At 61.3% G+C, this 19,449-nt stretch overlaps 1 protein-coding gene across 3 annotated transcripts; it reads right to left on the reverse strand.

Annotated features, from left to right (window-relative positions):
* Positions 1–2,046: 2,046 nt before the first annotated feature.
* Positions 2,047–10,530, reverse strand: UNC93B1 (unc-93 homolog B1, TLR signaling regulator). 3 transcript variants are annotated; one of them, XM_050952313.1, is made up of 12 exons: positions 10,490–10,530; positions 9,054–9,184; positions 8,594–8,735; positions 7,598–7,751; positions 7,089–7,250; positions 6,763–6,892; positions 5,891–5,984; positions 5,507–5,631; positions 4,707–4,889; positions 4,172–4,445; positions 3,806–3,924; positions 2,047–3,355 (listed from the first exon to the last, which is right to left on the reverse strand). In XM_050952313.1, the coding sequence occupies exons 1-12, from the start codon at positions 10,497–10,499 to the stop codon at positions 3,053–3,055; spliced, it is 1,827 nt and encodes a 608-aa protein (XP_050808270.1). In that variant the 5' UTR covers positions 10,500–10,530; the 3' UTR covers positions 2,047–3,052. The 3 variants fall into 3 exon arrangements, with proteins under 3 accessions (XP_050808270.1, XP_050808271.1, XP_050808272.1); XM_050952314.1 differs by lacking the exon at positions 10,490–10,530 and adding an exon at positions 10,199–10,406; XM_050952315.1 differs by lacking the exon at positions 10,490–10,530 and adding an exon at positions 10,159–10,178.
* Between the last annotated feature and the right edge of the window lie 8,919 nt (positions 10,531–19,449).

Genomic DNA, 19,449 nt, shown 5'->3' on the forward strand with positions numbered 1-19,449 from the left:
CATGTCACACCATCGACTGTTCCACCAACTGCTCCGGAACCTTCCATGTGCCCCAATTGCCGCCCTATCCCCAACCACTCAAGAACCTGTCACATCACTCCAACTGCTGCTTCCCCCCCAACCGCTCCAGAACTTTCCATGAAACTACAGCTGCCATGGAACCTTCCATGTGGCTCCAGCTGCTGCCTCCCCCCAACCACTCCGGAACCTTCTGTGTTGATCCAACTGACAGCTTCCTGCTCCAGAACCTTCCGCATCACTCCACCTGCTGCCTTCAACCACTCCGGAACCTTCCACGTCGCTCCAACTGCCACAGAACCTTCCACATCCCTCCACCTGCTGCCCCTCCCCACAGGGCTGCCTGGGGGGGCAAGAGGGGCAATTTGCCCCAGGCTCCGCAGGGTCCCCACGAGAGTTTTTTGGGGGCCCTGGAGCTGGGGGGGGCACTTCCCAAGGGGGTTAGCCGGGGGCAGGCTGAGAGTCTTGTGAGTCTCCCATAGGCTGTGCCCCGTGCAGCGAGGGGCTGTGGAGAGCCCAGCCTGGCAAGCATCATCCTGCCCCGTTGCTGATAGGGGCACGTCCAAGGGGCTCAGCCAAGGGAGATGAGGAGGCGGCCCGGGGGAAGCTGCAGCCCAGTGCCCAAGGCTCTTGCTCCAGCCATGGCTGCCCTGCAGAGGATGGCAGTGGGGGAGCGAGCCCAGGGCAGCAGTGAGAGTGCAGAGAGGCTGCTCCGCAGCTTCACTCTCCCCTGCACCCCGCAGCACCTGGCTCCTCTCCTTCAGCGCTCACCTCTGACCCTCTGCCCCCACCATGGGGTTAACTCCAGCCAAGCCGCCTCCACTGCCCCGTCCCTGCTTGCCCATGTCCCCCGCTCAGCCCACACTGTCCCCACCGGGCCAGCCTCCCGGCTGCAGCTGCACTTGGGCCCGGTGGGTGTGGAAAGCTGCTCGTGTGGCCTATCAGGGGGTCAGCCTGCCCTCTGAGCGGCCTGGGGGCACAGCTCCCCGGGCTGCAGGGCAGGGGGGCTGTTCATACATGACATAAGGCATTAGGGGGTGGCTGGGTCTGGAAAACCACCTAAAGTGTATTCTGTAATTGATGGGCTGCCCCGTGGCTGGGGGAGGGCGTTCTGTCCCTGGCCCGCTGTTTTGGGTGTCCGTCTGGATGGCTAGAGCAGGGGCAGCTCCAGGTTGACAAGAGGGATTGAAAATAGTCTACAGGGGCCAGTGACACCTAACTCCTCCATGGTGGGTGCTGAGCAGCTGCTCTGGGGAGCGCAAGCTGCAGGAACCACTCCCACAGCCCCATGCCTAATGCACACATGGCCCACCCACTCCATGCCAAGCCAGGTCTGTGGGCAGCGGCTGTCCCCTGAAGTCCCAGCCCTACCACAGCACCTCCCCTAGGGTGACCAGACGGTAAATGTAAAATATTGTGACCGCTGCGGGGAGGAAGGGGGGCTTTTTAATTGTTACAGTCACCCATCCGGGTCTTCAGTGGCAATTCGGCAGAGAGTCCTTCAGTCGCTGATGGTCTTCGGCAGCATTTCGGCAGAAGGTAACAAGTCTTGCCATCAAAGACACAAGCACCCACCACCAAATTGCAGCCGAAGACCCAGATGGGTAAGCGTAACAAAAACACAGAACAAAACAACGCCCAAAACAAAATATCAGGACAAATGGCGTCCCAACCGTAGTTTGGTCAGGACGCAGGACAAACTCAAAATCAGGACAGTCCCGATTTTATCGGGACGTCTGGTCACCCTAACCACCCCCTGCCATCATTATGGGTTCAGACTGTTTCACCCTCCTCTTGAGGAAGATCAGAGTTGAGTCCCCTCTCCTGCCGCCTCTTTCCCTTCGCAAAGTTCCCCCTCTGGGTTCCTCACTGAGAGGGCAGGGAGCCAGCCTGGCAAGGCAACTATGAGCCCCACCTGGCAGTAGCTGGTCTAGAGCAAGGTGCCAGTGTGCATGGACATCTGGCCTGTGAGTGACCTCCCCACCCAGGACACAACCCAGCAGCCCCCTCAGCCGAGATACACACAGCTCAGAGAGAGGATCTTTATTGGGAAAGGGCCTTTACAAAGCACAGAAGGTGTGGGGGGCAGTGTCCAGTACCCAGAACTCAGCCTGCAGACACGATATGCTCTGCTTCTTGCTGGGGCTGATGGGGCAAAGCCCCTCTAGAAGCAGGAATCAGAGCTCCTCTATTGCAGGGCAGGGCTTTACAGCACCTGGCCTCATGGGCTTCCCTGCTCTCACAGGTGCCAGACCTCAGAAGGCTGCTGAGTGTGGGGCTGGGCCTTCCCCTCCTGGAAGGGGGCACTGGCAGAGGGCTCTCCATGCCCCTCCCTTGCTTTGCCAAGAGCAGACAGCGGTGGGGACTGGCATCGTCCCCTTATGTGGGCCCCATCTGTGCTTGGAAAAGTGACTGCTGCCCTTTTCAGACAGGAACAGCCCTGGTGCCCAAGCATGAAGGGCAACGATCAGTGCCAGCCACTCCACGTTTGGCAGAGGGCAGATCCCAAGCCCCAGAGTATCCAGCATGATAACACAGTACTACTCCACAGTGCACCAGCCTCTCCACGCACTGCCCAGGGCTGGGCTGGGCCCGTTACGGACAGCACCATGCACAGTCCAGAGCTGACACGAGCCGGTGCCTACTCCGGGAGACTGGGCCTGATTCCTGACCAGCTCCAACAGCACAAAGGCCCCTACAGACCTCGACCAGTGCAGGGGGTGCTCTGGGAGCAGCCCAGAGGGGCTGATGCTAAACAGCCCCATAGCAAACCTGCTCTGTGGAGTGGACTGGGAGTCCCAGCAGAACAGGGCTCCAGTGCCATCTGGAGCAGTCACCAGGTCTCAGTGGTGTGTGGGGTCCTCTCTCTGCCTCCAGTCCCCTCCCACCAGGCCTGGAATAGGTTGGGGGATGCTGCCAGGCCCAGCTGGCACAGGGCAGTGGGGACAATCCAGCACCACTGCCCATGGGTGAAACAGGGGGAAGCTGCAGTGAGTTGGTGACAGTGGCGGGCATAGGGGACATGGGTGGCCCCCTAGCCTACGTTCTCTCCATCCTCCTCCCCCAGGGCCTGTTCGTAAGCACACTTCTGCTGGCGCCGCTGCCTGCCACGCCCTGCCCGCTCTTCCTGGGAGCCGTCGCTGTCCTGCTCAGACTCCCCCTCTGAGCCCGTTTCGTCCGAGTTCTCAGCCTCCAGGTAGCGGTAGCCCCGCACCTTGTGCCGCGGCTTGGGGATCTTGGGCATGCGGTAGAGCACGTGCTGTGCCAGCTTGTGCTCCATCCACAGGTAGGAGAGCACCGAGGCCACCAGGGTCAGCAGCATGATGGACAGCTTGGCCTGGGGGATGGGCGAGAGCACACTGAGCAGGGGTAGGACTGGACTCTCTCCCACCCCTGCCCCTCACCAGCTGGGCCCAGGGATGGGAACAGGCTGGAGCAGAGGGGTGACCCGAGCCAGGCTGCCTGCCTCACCCAGAGGGGGAAATGATGGGAAAGGCAGTTCCAGGAAGGGACTTGTCCTGACTGAGGCAGGGGCCAGGCCCACAACTAACCAGTTTGATCCAGAACTAAAGGAACGTCTAAGCCCTCTGCCCGAGCCTCCAGCTCCTTGCAGCCCCACTGGGGAGCAGGGTTATTGCCCCTATGGCTTGGGAAAATGGCTCCTGATCCCACTTCCCCTGCCCTCGGGACCCTCCCTGCCCTGCGGATCGTGGCGTCAGGCCTGCACCTCCCATGAACCCCGCCCCCTGCCCCACTGAAGAGCAGGCTGGGAGCGGCCCCCACTCACCTTCATGGGCAGCCCCGACCACAAGTACACCACGAAGATGGCCAGCGCCTGCCACCAGTGGTAGATGGTGAAGACGAAGTCCTGACGCTCCTTGTCTTGGTACAGCATCCCGAGGAGCGCTGCGAGGGGACAGACAGCGGGTATCAGACAGCAGCTCCTCCCTCATGCTGGACAGGGTCACAGTTCCCGTGTCCACTGGGACCGGGGGAGATGCGGGGCTTCCAACCCCACAGACAGACCCAAAGCCCCGTTCCAGAGCTACTGGGCTGCCTCCCCCATGGGGGGGTAATCATGGGGAGCAATGGGCAGGGGCCGTATGGCATTGGGCCAGGGCTCCACCCCACCTCCCCTGACCCCACTACTCACTGCTGAGGCTGGTCTTGTTCAGGGCGCTGCCCAGCCCCCAGAGCGCAGCCACCAGGTAGAGCAGGGGGGCCTGACCTGGGCCACGCGGCTTGGGCGCCCAGCAGAACAGGCCGATGAGCAGGATGGCATGGACGGCAGCTCCAGCCAGCAGCGGGGCCTGGCGGGGCAGGCGCAGCATGGACAGCACCAGGCTGGAGCAGGCTGCAGCTGAGAAGCCATAGGCCATGATGATGTAGGCCAGCTTCTCCAGGCCAATGGCGCAGACAGCATAATTCTGAGGTGAGGGGCAGATGCTGGTTAGCATGGCAAGGCCAGCCCCCCACCAGAGTGCAGCCCCCAGCCCAATGCAGCTTCCCCCTCACTTCTGCTCCCCCAGCCCCCGGCAGAGCGCACCCCCATTCAATCCTCCGACCCTCCTGCTACATGCAGCCCAACCCACAATAGGGCAGCCCCCCACCAGAGCACTGTACCCCATCCCTTCTGCTGTGGTCTCCCCAACCCTCACGGGGGTCCCCGGAGAGGGGTGCAGCCGTACCAGGGAGAAGCCGGTGCAGACGAAGAGCACCTCGAAGCCGCTATAGATGAAGAAGGGGAGGAGGTGGCGCAGGCGATAGTCCCGCATGTGCTTGAAGGGTAGCTGGAAGATGTTGCCCCAGCCAATGCTGCGCAGGTCAATCTCCTCCGTGGGGCGATAGGCTGAGCCGCACAGGATCAGCACCTGGGGGCAGGGGGTGAGTACGGGAGACCCTGAAACCCGGAGGGGTAGGGACCCCGTGTCAAGGGAGTGATGGGAGGAGCTGGCCAGGGCTGTGGGTCAGGCTGGGTGTGGGGGGACAGCTGGGGGGGGGCATAGCCCTGAGGAGTCCAATCCCCCTCTCAAGCAGCTGCCCTGTTCCACAGCTCCCACCGTGGGCTCCCTGACCCCACTGCACCCACCTGGGGGAGTTCTGATGGTGAGCATGGACAGGGGTGGCACGGCATGGAGAGGAAAGCCCTGCCCCCATTCCCGCCCACCGGTCCGTACCATGACCCTGGAGAAGAACGCCCCATCCCCAGTCCATACCATGAGCATGGAAAGGAAGGCCTTGCCCAGATCCCTTCTCAACAGGTCCAGTCTGTACCATGGGCATGGAGAGGAAACCCCACCCGTTCCCCCCCACTGGTCCGTACCATGGACATGGAGAGGAAAGCCCTGCTCCCGCTGCCCCACCCCACCTGTCCATACCATGAGCATGGAGAGGAAGGCCCTGCTCCCGCTGCCCCACCCCACCAGTCCATACCATGAGCATGGAGAGGAAGGCCCTGCTCCCGCTGCCCCACCCCACCAGTCCATACCATGAGCATGGAGAGGAAGGCTGCGCCCATGAGCACGCTCTCAACGATGATGAGGTTGATGCTGCGTGGCAGGCTCTGCAGCACGGTGGCGTTGAAGCCGGGGAGCATGCCTTTGCTCAGCGTGCCTGAGGAGCAAAAATGGCGTCACAGCCCAGCCGGCCTGCAGGGGGCGCTCACAGCCCCACCTAGAGGGGGGCATGGGACTCAGGGCAGGTGCTCCGGCAGCAAGGAGGGGGCAGGGGCAGGGGCAGTGCCCAGGAGACGTGTCAGGGAGCAACAGGCAGGAGTGCTGGGTGAGGGGAGCAGAAGTGGCAAGGATAAGGACGGGGCAGGAGGAGCCAGTCCGCACTGGCGGGGTAATGCCGCCCCTCTGCAGATGCTCACCGCAGTTCTTCACATTGCAGAGCGTGTGGTTCAGGTCGTACAGGTAGGAATTCAGGAAGAAAAGCATGGGCATCTGGGCGCAGACGAAGCTCAGCTGGAACACAGGAACAGGGAAGAGGTGAGGCCGGGCCTGTCCCGTATGTGGGGGGGGTCTCCTACTGCAACCCAGTGGCACCAGCACACTCCACTCCACCCACAGCTCTGTGCCAGGACAGGAGCACTGCCCAGGCCAGCCCCCGTGCCAGCACAGCCCACTGTGTTTCCTGGACTTGGCACAGCCGCACCTCCGGCTTCTCAACACATGAGAGCGAAGCTATAGCCAGACTGCCCGCTGCGCCAAGCCATCACCCTGCATCCCCCGTGCCCAGCCCGCCTCCCTGCCCCCCCAGCGCCTCCCCCGCGCCCAGCCCGCCTCCCTGCCCCCGCCAGCGCCACCCCCGCGCCCAGCCCGCCTCCCTGCCCCCGCCAGCACCTCCCCCGCGCCCAGCCCGCCTCCCTGCCCCCGCCAGCGCCTCCCCCGCGCCCAGCCCGCCTCCCTGCCCCCGCCAGCGCCTCCCCCGCGCCCAGCCCGCCTCCCTGCCCCCGCCAGCGCCTCCCCCGCGCCCAGCCTCCCCCAGTTCTCCTCCCACGCCCAGCCTAGCTCCATACCCTCCAATACAGCCCCAGTGCCTAGCCCACCTCCCTGCCCACTCCCCAGTGCCTTGCTTTCCCCACCCCATCCCCAGTACCCATGCATCAGTGCCCAGCCAGCACCTAGCCCATGGGCCACCTCCCTGCCCCCTCCCCAGTACCCCCAGCCCGCAAGGCCCAGCGCTTCTCCCTGCCCATGCCTACGCCTAGCCCCGGGCCCATCTCCCTGCCCCTGCCCTCACATGGAAGCAGCCGTAGAAGAGGCTCTGGAAGGCAATGATGTAGGTGTTGTAGGCACCACGTGGGGCTCGCTGCTGCTCCAGCACATGCTCCTCCTTGTAGTTCACGTATTCGTAGTACTTCTGCGCCATCCTGCACAGAGCGACTGTGAGCATGAAATGGGGGAGGGGAGTGTGGTGCAGCAGCCCCAAGAGCCACAGAGTGCCCACCAGGGGGGCACACCCCCTCCTCCCCAGGAATGCCAACACCCGAGTGCCCATTCCCCATGCCCCATTACCCGAGGGCCCTCCTCCCCCAGCAGGTGGGGCCCTGCTCCACGGCAGCTCACCGGGTGACGTAGTTGCCCATGGAGGCCCAGAGGGGCACAATGGCCACACCGATGGCCACGGCCGAAGGCACCAGTGTGTAGTAGCGCTCCCAGTAGTTGGTGGAGACGAAGAGGGCGTAGATCCCCACAGCCAGAAACATGGTCCACTTGGTGCCGAAGAACCTGGGGAGCCACATGGGGATCCGCGTCAGCAGTAGGACCCCCACGTCCTCTCCTCCCCAGGGAGACATGGGGCTCTGTCTGCCTCAGGGGATAGGACTTGGGTCTGCTCACCACAGGGGGCACCAGCTCTGATGAGCCCCAGGGCAGGGACTGGTTCAGGGGGTGGGATCTCTCGGGCTCTGGAGGGTATGGTGGCTGCAGACTGGGCTGGTGGGCAGCAGAGGTTTGGAGTTGTGCTCCAGCTCCACTCCAGCTCCAGGCAAAAACCTGCAGCTCCACTGCTCCGGAGCTGCTTCATGTTCCAGCTCCGGGCTCCGCTCCAAAGCCCTGGTGAGCAGGGCAGGTACCTGATGAGGACGGGCGTGTAGAGCAGAGCCACGATGGGGGTGACGTTGATGCCCATCAGCATCTTGCTGTCGATGTCCTGCAGCCCCATGTTGCTGTATTTCACCTCCCGGTACGTCTCGTCATAGTGCAGGATCAGCTGCATCTGCAGCAGGCCTGGGGGGGCCGGACGCACCAGGGTGAATCCTGCCCTGCATCCCATGAACCCAGCCCAGCGTATATGGGAGCTGAACCCAGAGGGACAGGGCCTCTTCCCTAGCCCACAGCCCCCTGCAGAATGGGGTGGCTGAGAAAGGATAGGGGAAGTTACCAGGGCCAAGGGGTTGCCACGCAGGGGCCCTGGATGCTTAGAATCAGGCTGAGATCTGACCCACCTCCGTTCTTCTCCACACTCCCCTGGGATTGGAGGGGCAGCGAGGCAGGACCCAGGGAGTGAGTGGAGTGGCAGGGACCCCCCAGCAGGTATCTGCAAGGGGAGGGGAGGGGACACAGAGGAAAAGTTGTGGGGGCACTACGAAAAACCCAGCAGCAGAGTTAGCAGGAAGAGCCCCCCAGAACAGTGGTCTGCACACAGGTAGATGCCATATCCCAACATCATGCCCAGGTAGGGGGAAGTGGGTGGGGCCAGGGAGAGGCAGGGCAGTGGGTGGGCTATACTCAGGGAGACACCAAGGCTGAGGGTTGGGTGGGGTGGCAGGAATAGTGGGGGAGCATACCCTAGTAGATGCTGTAGGTCAGCATCCCATCCAGGCTTGGGGGATTAGGTAGGTCCAGGGGAGGGGTGGGGAAGTGGGCCAGCCACACCCAGGTAGATGCCTGGGGGGCAGTGGGCGGGCCATACCCAGGTAGATGCATGGGGGGCAATGGGCGGGGCAGGGCAGTGGGCAGGCCATACCCAAGTAGACGCCTGGGGGGCAGTGGGTGCAGCACACCCAGGTAGATGCCTGGGGGCAGTGGGCGGGGCAGGGGCAGTGAGCGGGGAAGTGGGCGGGCCATACCCAGGTAGACGCCATAGGTCAGCATCCCGCCCAGGCTGGCGGCCAGCACGTTTTTGATGACAGCGAGGCGCTTGCGGCGGAAGTACTTGCGTTCCTCCTCCTCCTCGTTATAGTCGGGGTTGGCGCCCACAAAGTCGTCCAGCTGCGGAGAACCAGGGAGCCATGAGGGAGATGGGGCCAGCCCCGGGACCCCTTTTCCCAGGGGCCAGCCCCTCACTCTGCTCCCCACGCTGCTCCGTGGTGGGGCCCTGCCCGCACTTCTGGAACTGCCAGCACAGCGGCTGCACTCCTTGCCCACCAATCCCCATCCCCACCCCTGCCAGACAGTGACACCCCTCGGGCTGGACGCCCTGGGGGGCCCGGCTGGCCCTTGCCCAGCTCGGCTTTGACCCTCCTCAGCCCACAGCTGCCAGGACACAGCGCAGGGCCAGACAGGCTCAGCAGGGATTTGGGGTCTCACCTGCACCTCCCCCACATCCAGGCCAGGCATGTCACCAGCTCCCGCCACCAGTCTGTCAGCTGCCACCCCATTGCCCATGGCCTCCTGGTAGTGATCGGGGTCCATCTCCATCGCTGCGTTGACATTGCTGCCTGCAGGGCCACAGACACGGGAGAGAGAGAGAGAGAGAGAGAGAGAGGAATGGGGAAAAGTGCCACGACCTGGTCAAAGCACCACCAGTGCCCCTCACTCCCGACACCCCCTGCCATCACAGCCCTGGGCTCCCCCCACAGCACCACCAGTGCCCCTCACTCCCGACACCCCCTGCCATCACAGCCCTGGGCTCCCCCCACAGCACCACCAGTGCCCCTCACTCCCGACACCCCCTGCCATCCCAGCCCTGGGCTCCCCCCACAGCACCACCAGTGCCCCTCACTCCCGACACCCCCTGCCATCCCAGCCCTGGGCTCCCCCCACAGCACCACCAGTGCCCCTCACTCCCGACACCCCCTGCTATTCCAGCTCTGGGCTCCCCCCACAGCACCACCAGTGCCCCTCACTCCCGACACCCCCTGCTATTCCAGCCCTGGGCTCCCCCCACAGCACCGCCAGTGCCCCTCGCTCCTGACACCCCCTGCCATCCCAGCCCTGGGCACCCCCCACAGCACCACCAGTGCCCCTCGCTCCTGACACCCCCTGCCATCACAGCCCTGGGCTCCCCCCACAGCACCACCAGTGCCCCTCACTCCCGACACCCCCTGCCATCCCAGCCCTGGGCTCCCCCCACAGCACCACCAGTGCCCCTCACTCCCGACACCCCCTGCCATCCCAGCCCTGGGCTCCCCCCACAGCACCACCAGTGCCCATTGCTCCCGACACCCCCTGCTATTCCAGCTCTGGGCACCCCCCACAGCACCGCCAGTACCCCTCGCTCCCGACACCCCCTGCCATCCCAGCCCTGGGCTCCCCACACAGCACTGCCAGTGCCCATTGCTCCCGACACCCCCTGCTATCCCAGCCCTGGGCTCCCCACACAGCACTGCCAGTGCCCCTCAACCCTGACCCACAGCTCCCTGGTTTGGGGGAAGGGAGGGGATTCAGGAAGTTCTGTTTAACACCAAAACACCCCTAAATGAGCAGATTCTGCCCCAACAAGAGGCACCAACGGTGGGGTGGTGAGCACGTGGGGATGAGGCAGGCGCAGGGGTTCTTGGGCTGGGGACGGAAGGGGGAGAACAGGGGGAGGAGAATGGGGCAGGGGGGAGAAGGAGGGAGGGGGGGAAGGGGGTGCAGGAGGAAAGCAGGGGAGGGGCGAGGGGGAGGGAGGGAAAGGGTACAGGGTGAAAGCAGGGTAAGGGAAGGAAAGGGGTGCAAGAGGGAAAGCCGGGGCAGGGAAGGAAGGAGGTGCAGAGGGAAAGCAGGGGGAGGGAGATCAAGCCTAGGGGCCGCCCCGGTACCTGACTCCATGGCGCTGGTGAATCCTGCACACTCCGGTCCGGGCTGGGGGGCGGAGGGAGCGGCCAGCACTTCCCCTTTCGGCCGGGAGGAGTGGGGGGGGCATGTCTTAAAGTGGCAGGACGCGCCCGGCCGGCCTCCGCGCTGTTGCCTCGATCAAGGCTGCCCCTTGGGATGGAGATAGAGGGATACGATCTGTTCCCCCTCCTGCGTCCCCGTGCCCCCCAGAATCTGATTGTTGAGGGACGCCCAGTTACAGCCCCTGCCCTGGAATATTGTGATGATACAAGGGCACGTGCTACTGGTGGAGGGACTCAGCTCCAGCGCTGCCCCTCCATCACCTTAATTCTGCCCACATCTCCTTAACTCTGCCCCCTGCAGGGGCAACAGTGGGGACTTGCCAAGCAAATACCCCATGGCCCCCCGAGGTGAGCACCCAGCAGGGCAGAGTTAAGGTGGCATCATTGTCCCATGCGGGAAGTGGCACCCACACTAGGTGCTGCCGGTTCCCAAGGGGGGTGTGGTCAATTTGGGGTCAGTGCTGGGAGCAAATTGGCTCTGATCCATTGGCAGCAAGATGGGGCTGACCCTTCCCCTGCCCTGGGGGTGAATAGGAAGGATCCTCCCCACACACACACACACAAACTTGCTGGAGGGCCCGTATAAGGGGAGGGGACCAGCTCCAGTCACTAGCTGCAGCAAGGGGCAAAGACGGGCTTAGATCTTGGCCTGGTGGTGCACTGGGACAGGAGGGGATCACAGGAACTGCCCCCACACCTCCCCAGGGTCACATGGCAGGGAGAGTCCTGGCCATTGCCAGGCTGGAGGCCCTGATCTCCATGGCGGTTTCTAGGCACTGGGGAAATCTCAGAGGGAAAGACCTGGAGCAGCCTGCATTTGGGGATGGGGATGGGGATGGGGCAGCGTGGCCTCCTGCTCCCTTTTCTCATAAGTACAGCACAGCAAGTGCCAATCTTATCACCAGCTCTCAATTGGAGCTTTTCTTCATGACCCAGCTCCTGGAGTTCCCAAAGGATCTCAACACATCGCCCCCTAGTGCTGACCTGGGGCATTGGGCCAGCACTGACTGACAGGGGAGAGCACCCCCTGTATACTTGCATTCCTGTGGGCTGCAGTGCTGATGTTCAGCCTGGCACTGGTCTCTAGCCAGCACCCACCAGAGGGACCCTTACTATGTCCTGAAGAGGATGACCAGGCCAGGCGGCACAAGTGCAAATCCACAGGAAAGCACAGCAAGCGAGGTTTCTGCAGTGAGCTCTGCCAGGCCAGCAGGCCCTGGGGCAATGGGCTCAGAAATCCACAGCTGACAGAATGCCCCAGGCCCCACACAACTCCCCCAAACCCAGTCGCCTGGTGAGTGGTGGGGGGAGCGCCATCACCGGGGAAGGTGCCTGTCAGGACAAGTGTCTGATACAGGTTTTCATCTGCCCTAGTGCGGCCATCTCTGCCCGTGGGCCCATGCAGCACCCCAGCCGTAGGTCACTAGTCCCAGCACTGCCTCACTCATGTGCTGAATCTCCCCTTTTACTGGCTGGTCAGTGTCTTTTCCCCCAATCCCCCACTCCTTCTGCCTATCCAGATACCCCATACCCCGCCTCCTCTGCATCTGCCCTCCACTAGCCCAGCCCCAGGAGCAGTCTGCAGGGGCAGAGTTAAGGAGATGCAGCAGAGTTAAGGTGATGGAAGGGCAGCGCCGGAGCTGAGTCCCTGCACCAGTAGCAAGTGCCCTTGTGTCATCACAATATTCCAGGGCAGGGGCTGTAACTGAGGTGGGACTTGAAGCTAAAACTAGGGGCAGGGCCTTGGCATCCCCCCAGACAAAGCTCAGCTGCTCCAACCAGCCATGGGCTGCCCTTGTGGCCACTTGAAGGGCCTGTGCTGCTCCACAGCATGCTAGGATGGGAGCAGCTCCAGAGGATTATGGGAAATTCCTGCCATGCTGCCCCGAGCAGCAGCAGGCGTATTCAGTGGGGCCTGGCTGCTCTGTGCCCTGGAGGGGTGTCGCATGCAGTGAACATCAGCCCCTGCTCAGGAAGTGAGCTTGCAGCGCGAAGGCCAGCCACTCGCAGCAGGTGGGAGCAGCTCACCCAGCTGACACCATGCAGCTTCGGGCAGGTTTCACTTGCCCCAACTTCCCTTTCTGCAGCGAGTCGCATGCTTACCCAATTCCCTTTCCGGGGCTGCGTCTGGTGGAACAGCCACCAGCTTTCGTTCTCAGTTCCCCATCCAGAGCAGGCTCGTCTGTCTGGTGCCAGAAAAGAGGCGAGGGCCATGCACTGAAGGGATGTTGAACAGATTCACAGATGTTCAGGCCTGGAGAGACCTTTAGATCAGCTAGGCTGACCTTCTGCATCACACAGGTCAGAGAACCCACCCAGTGGTCCATGCCTCCAGCACACAACGCCCGGCTGAGCCTGCTTGTTATACCAGCAGCCCTTTTCCCATCCTTCCTTTGCACTGAATGGAGGTGGGAGTCTGGGCAATTGATCCTGTGACCCTCTGATTACAAGCCATCATGGAGCAATTGTGCAAGGGACAGTGGGAAGATTGCCCAGGCGGCTGGGCTGCGGCAATCTCCTAGCTCCCGAGTGCCGTCCTTGGTCACCTCTGCCACATCCTGGTCCTGTGGAATTTTCTAAAAGAAAAACTCAGGTGAGAAATTCCACCAAGTACAGCTGCACCAACCCCCACGCAGCTCCACAGATGTGAGCCCAGAGCCTGCAGCAACTCCCCTGCCCCCCTACCACATGGCCCCGCAGCCAGCCGGGGGTGAGCCCAGACCCTTCAGCCCTGGGACACGCACCCCTGGCACCTGCACTCAAGGAGGAGCTGCACTAGCTGACTGCAGTAGTTGGTTATTATCCTCTGTGACCCATGTAACATGCTGGAAGATTTGTATATTCCAAGGCCAGAAAGTATCACTGTGATCATCTAGTCTGACCTCCTCCAACACAGGCCAGACATCGTCCCCAAAACAATCCCTAGAGCAGAGCTTTGAGAAAAACGGCCAATCTTGATTTAAATATTGCCAAGGATGGAGAATCCACTGCAACCCTTGGTAAATTGTTCCAATGGTTAATTTCCCTCCCAGTTAAACATTTACACCTTATTTCCCAACTGAATTTGTCTAGTTTCAACTTCCAGCCACTGGATCGTGTTAGGCCTTTCTCTGCTAGACTGATAAGACCATTATTACATATTTGTTCCCCACCTTGGTACTTACAGACTGTGAGCAACTCACCCCTTACCCTGCTCTTTGTTAAGCTAACTATATTGAGCTCCTGGAGTCTATCATGCCAAGGCAGGTTTTCCGGTCCCTTCATCATTCTCTGACCCCTCTCCAATGTATCAGCACCTTCTGGAAGTGTAGGCTCCAGATCTGGGCTCCAGACTCCAGCAGCGGGCACGCCAGGGTCAACTACAGAGGGTGGGTTACCCCTGCATTTCTGTCTCCACAGCTGAGCACGTACTCCACACTGCCCCACTTGGGTCTCGGGCAGCCATCCAACCAGTAGTGAGGCTGACAGGTGAAGCTGGTGGCTGGGTCCAGTGCCAGATCAGCAAAGCCCTTCCCTGCAGGCTCAGCAGTGAGGAGGTAAGGGGCCCTGGACTCCAGCATGGAGACTGGCCTGGCGTGGGACCTGCTGGTGGAGTCACTGCTCCCCTCCGGCAGGAGGGGTGGGGTGGGAGCTCACTGCCAGAGATTGTGTGGAGGAGGAGGCGGGTAGACGCCGAGATGGGGGGACCCCGCCGGAAAGGCAGGGAGAGCCTTCGCAGCGGGGGCCTCAGCTGGGCTGGATAGGTTGGCTGGGGCAGCACAGCTGGGTTGGGCACAGAGCCCAGGGAATGAGTGGCAGGGGGACGGGTTGCCCAAAGGCCCCTTGGTAACTCGATCGCCCGCCTTTGTTCCTGCTGCCAGGGATGCACCTGGCGATTCCCACAGCGTCCTGCCAAGCAGCTGTCCGGGTGGGCACTGGCCGGGCCCTCGCTCTAGGGGGGATCTGCCTGGGGCCTTGCCCTGGCTTCCAAAGCCCAGGCCTGGGATGGTGTGGGCAGCCAGTGGGCAGAATGGCCAGCTGAGCAGAGGGGCTGGGGCATGAGGGGGCATGGGAACTTGGGGCAGGGCCCCGCTACCCAGCCTGACAAGCCCCAGCTGAGGGGCTGGCTGGGCAGAGAGTGAGAGTACACGGCTTCCCTGGCTGTCTGGCTTCCCCCACGTAAGAGTGTGCGTGCGGCCAGCACCTTCCATCCTCTTAGAGCGCTACAAAGAGGCCGGGTGCCCCTGGTGTTGGGAGAACTTGTGTGGATGCAGGTGTGCCTGAGCGTGTGGGTGTGGGTGCAGGTGTGCCTGAGTGTGTGGGTGCAGGTATGCCTAGGGGTGTGCGCGTGTGGGTGCAGGTGTGCCTGAGTGTGTGGGTGCAGGTGTGCCTAGGGGTGTTTGGATGTGGGTGCAGGTGTGCCTGGGTGTGTGGGTGTGTGAGTGCAGGCATGCCTGGGGGTGTAGGTGTGGGTGTATGTGTGTGTATGTGGATATAGGGGTGTGGGGGTGTGTGCACGTGTGTAAGCACAGATGCGTGGGTGTGCACAGGTGTGCACATGTCTGTTTGAACCCATCTGCCATGTGCCTGGGAGAGCAACAAGCTCCAGGCTCAATCCCTAAAAGAAATCTAACTAGAGCTCCCTCCTGCTGCCCTGCTCCTATTTCTGACCTCGGGACATTAACGTGCCCCCTGCTGCCCCTTGGCAGTTGGTCCTCCCCCCTTGCAGGCGCTCAGCGCCATAGGGAACATGGACCCCCAAGGATCTCTCTATTGCAGGAGATGGGAAAACCCAGAGCCCCTCTCTGTATATTTCCAAACAAGAAAACCAGCAAAGCCCAGCTCCGTGTGTCTGGATCCTCCCTGCCCATCCCCTGCTCCCCTCCCTCCCGGATTCAGGGAGCCTCTGTTTGCCTTAGCAAGTCCAGATCTCTCTGCCCTGCTGCAGACCTGCTGCCCAGCCTGCTGGAGTGGTGTGAAGATACCTTGGGTCAGGGCTAACTCCGCTTTGTGCCACTGCTGCTCCAGCCAGGCTTCATGCTGAGGCCAGCTCAGCACCTTTACTGGGGCGCCCCCTGGCCAGGCTGCCACAGCCACAGTCCCTGGCACAGGATGGTCCTGCTCCAGGACCCGCTCATTGCCTCCAGAGCATCAGTCTCTGCTGAGCTCGGAGCGTGTTACTTGACCAAAGCTCGCTGCTTCTCCATGTGCGGCAACCCTCCTGCAGGGCTTATCCTGCGCAATCCCACTGCCCTTTCATGAGCGCTGTCTGGTGACCCTCCACTGCCCCTCGAAGGTGCCTGGCTCGCTCGTTCATTGCATGGGGGGCCGCGGCAGTTGACTCAGCGTCGTGGATTGCAGTGTGGTGTTCCTGGGATCTTCTAGCGCCGCGATGCTTCATGGGTCCCACTCGAAATCCAAGGATGGGCTTGAGGGAGCTCTTTGTCATTACCTGGGCTTGGCCATGGGACGAGAGAATCTGTTTTAGGAGGGTCTGGACTTCCCCCCTTCTTGGGGTGCAATGTGACCCACCTGTGGAAGTGCCAGTTGTGCAGAACAGCTGAATTCATTGCTAGCTTCGCTACCTGGCCTGACACTCCCAGGAGCCTTGCTTCACTTTGTGCTCCTCCGAGCGCACAATCAGCTCATCAAATTACACCTGTACTTGTAAATTCGCCCCTGCATACCTGCTTTCTCCACAGGCAGTTGGAACGAGGTGGTGCTCCAGCTGCGCCTTAGGGCACACACTCAAACTGAGTCAGAGTCAGCTGTGGGCTCTTGCTGCTCCCCTGGGTTCTCAGGCCCTGCTACAAAGCTACCGTGGCTGGTTAGGCGCAGACTCACAGACAACCTCTGCTTCTACACAGAGGGCAAAACCCCTCTGCTTTCTGCAATACAACTATTCCTCTCGCCCGAGCTAGGATTTCCTTCCCCAACCAAAGTCCACCAGCAAAGGCTTGGAGTGACCCCTCTCCTTGGTCACAGCACGATGCCGCTATCCTGGGCCCAAGTACAGGCACAATCCTTTAGACAATTGACACAGAAACCTGAGAAACTGCAACACACAGAATTGTGGCTAAGCCAGCCTGAAGTCTGATGCAAATTAAGCTGACCAGAGCTGGTTTCCCCTTCTCCCTGACAGCAAAGAGCCCCATCCCTAGAGAAGTGGTTCTCAAACTTTTTGTATTGGCGATGGCGACCCCCTTCACACAGCATGCCTCTGAATGCGACCCCCCGCTTATAAATTAAACAGTTTTTTTTATTTAACGCTATTTCAAATGTGAAATGTATAACCCCATTGTTTAAAATGAATTGACTTTTTCTCACTGGTTTTAAATTAAGACTAAAACACATTTGTATCAAAATTATTGTTACAGTATAAGCAGAAAAGTGATTTTTTAAAAAAATAGTTCCTGTTTAATACACAGGGCGTCTGCAGAGGAGTGGCCTCCTGCATCCCCCTGCTGTATCAGACCCCCCCTCTGGGAGGGACAGAGGCTGCTGGATCCCAAGGCGCCCTGGCTGGAAGGGCCCTGTGTTGCAGATGCAGCATTGGGGTGAGGAGGAAGCACTGAGCCAGCCTTACAGCACCTCCATGATGCTGCCGATCCGCTTGGCTGGCGTCCTGTCCGGTGTGCCAGCCCTGTGCCTCCCACTCAGCTCGGGCTGGTCGGCAGCTGGGACCACCCCTGCCTGAGCAGTTGATGGGGGTGATTCCCCCCTCCATTCAGATCTGCCCTCCCCCTGGGACCTGCCCCCCCTCTCGTTTTTGCACACCCCCCCCCAAGCAGGGGCTGTCAGGCCCCCTGGCAGAGGCCACTGGCAGGTCTCCCCAGGGCAGCCCTACAGGGGCCAATGGCCCTGGGACATTTACAGCCATTAAGAGCAAATGAAGGCAAAGAACTTGGGTCCAGTCCCTCAAAGGGATGGTGGGGTTTGATTTCAGTGGATGTTGGGAGCTGAAAGACCTTTGAGGAGCTGGGCACTTAGTCCTGGGGGGCCAGGGGATTGGGGCCTGGGGGGGAGGCAGTGACAGGACCCCGTCCACACTGGAAAGGCAGGGGACTCAGGTTAAACTCAATCAGCAACCAGTGGGAAAGGTTGGGAATGGCCAGGCTTGGGTGCTGTAAGTCTGCCCCCAGCTTCGGGGGGGGAAGGCTGCATCCTGGCCCACAGCAGGCTCCAGGAGATGTGTTGGGCAATTCACAGACCCTGCAGAGCTCCCCACCCCTGCAGGAAGGGCTGGCAGCCTTGTTTAGTGATAGTGGGGGGATTCATAGGCAACACTGGGTCTCCCCATGCAGAGCACTGGGGGAGCAAGGCAAGGTCCTCTGGGTCTCATCCCTGTGCAGTGCCTGGAGCCCTCTTTCCTGACATTAGCTCCTGGAGGTGATTTTGGCCTGGCTGCTTCTTGGTGCCTCAGTTTCTCTTCTGTACCTGGGGCACCACTGCCACTATCCCTCGCTTACAGGAGCAGTAATTAGCAGGACAAGGAGTGGGCATGCCGGTGGCAGGGATAGACACAGGGGCCCAGCTGTGTCACCTCGCACACAGGATTCTGTGGGATTATTAGGGTGTGCAATTTTCAGAATCAGATCATGACTAATCCCAGCCAAGATGATCGGTGGGAATCTGCCTGAGCCAACCTCTGGGGCAGGGAAAGTCAACCTCTGGGGCAGGGTCCCGTGGGGGGGGGGTAGGATGAGGGGAGAGGGGATCCTGGGGTGGGGGGGTTCCCAGGGCAGGGTCCCAGGAGGGTGGCTGTCACGGAGTCACCGGGCGATGCTCTGGAATTGCTCCCCACCAAGCCAGGCAGGACTTTGGGGAGCCTCCTCTTCCTTGGAGCAGACTTGTTCAGGGCAAGAAGCTCACACGACTTCACCTCCTGGGTCTCTCCTTGGAGCATTCAGCATCCTCTGCCCCTCCGGGCGCTTCCCACAGCGAGCCCACCCAGGTGGGGTCCTGGGGAAGCCACAGGGTCCTGCACCCCCACTGTGCAGTCAGACGTGACTCTCAGCCAGCCAGTAAAACAGAGGTTTATTCGATGACAGGAACAGGGTCTAAAACAGAGCTTGTAGATACAGCGAACCGGACCCCTCGGCCGGGTCCATTCTGGGGGGCAGTGAGCCAGACCCCCACGTCTGCCTTCAGCCAGCTCCAGATTAACAACCCCCTCCAGCCCCTCCTCTCTGCTCAGCTCCTTTCCCGGGCCAGGAGGACACCTGATCTCTCTGGGTATGTCTACATCTACAATTTTGCAGCGCTGGTTGTTACAGCTGTATTAGTACAGCTGTATAGGGCCAGCGCTGCAGAGTGGCCACACTTACAGCAACCAGCGCTGCAAGTGGTGTTAGATGTGGCCACACTCCAGCGCTGTTGGGCGGCTTCAAGGGGGGTTCGGGGAACGCGAGAGCAAACCACAGGGAAGGAGACCTGCTTGCTCGGGGGTTCGGGGAACGCGAGAGCAAACCAGGGAAGGAGACCAGCTTCGCCGCGGTTTGCTCTCGCGTTCCCGGAACCACCCAGCAAACTGCAGGGAAGGAGACCTGCTTGCTCGGGGGTTCGGGGAACGCGAGAGCAAACCGGGGAAGGAGACCAGCTTGATTACCAGAGGCTTCCTCAGGTATGCTGGGATACCTGCTTATTCCACGGAGGTCAAGAAAAGCGCTGGTAAGTGTCTACACTTGATTACCAGCGCTGGATCACCAGCGCTGGATCCTCTACACCCGAGACAAAACGGGAGTACGGCCAGCGCTGCAAACAGGGAGTTGCAGCGCTGGTGATGCCCTGCAGATGTGTACACCTCCTAAGTTGCAGCGCTGTAACCCCCTCACCAGCGCTGCAACTTTGTGATGTAGACAAGCCCTCTGTCTCCAACACCTTCAGCTGGCACCTTTGCAGAG

The sequence above is a fragment of the Gopherus flavomarginatus genome, chromosome 5, assembly GCF_025201925.1.
Source record: "Gopherus flavomarginatus isolate rGopFla2 chromosome 5, rGopFla2.mat.asm, whole genome shotgun sequence".
Classification (NCBI taxonomy): Eukaryota; Metazoa; Chordata; order Testudines; family Testudinidae; genus Gopherus; species Gopherus flavomarginatus.

Bases quoted from the DNA above. Each gene is read 5' to 3' on its own strand.
- UNC93B1 (XM_050952313.1), bottom strand. The intron at 8,736-9,053 runs GTGAGACCCCAA...GGTTCTCCGCAG, and splicing joins TGGATGTGGGGGAGGTGCAG to CTGGACGACTTTGTGGGCGC. The intron at 7,251-7,597 runs GTACCTGCCCTG...GTGGCTCCCCAG, and splicing joins TACACGCCCGTCCTCATCAG to GTTCTTCGGCACCAAGTGGA.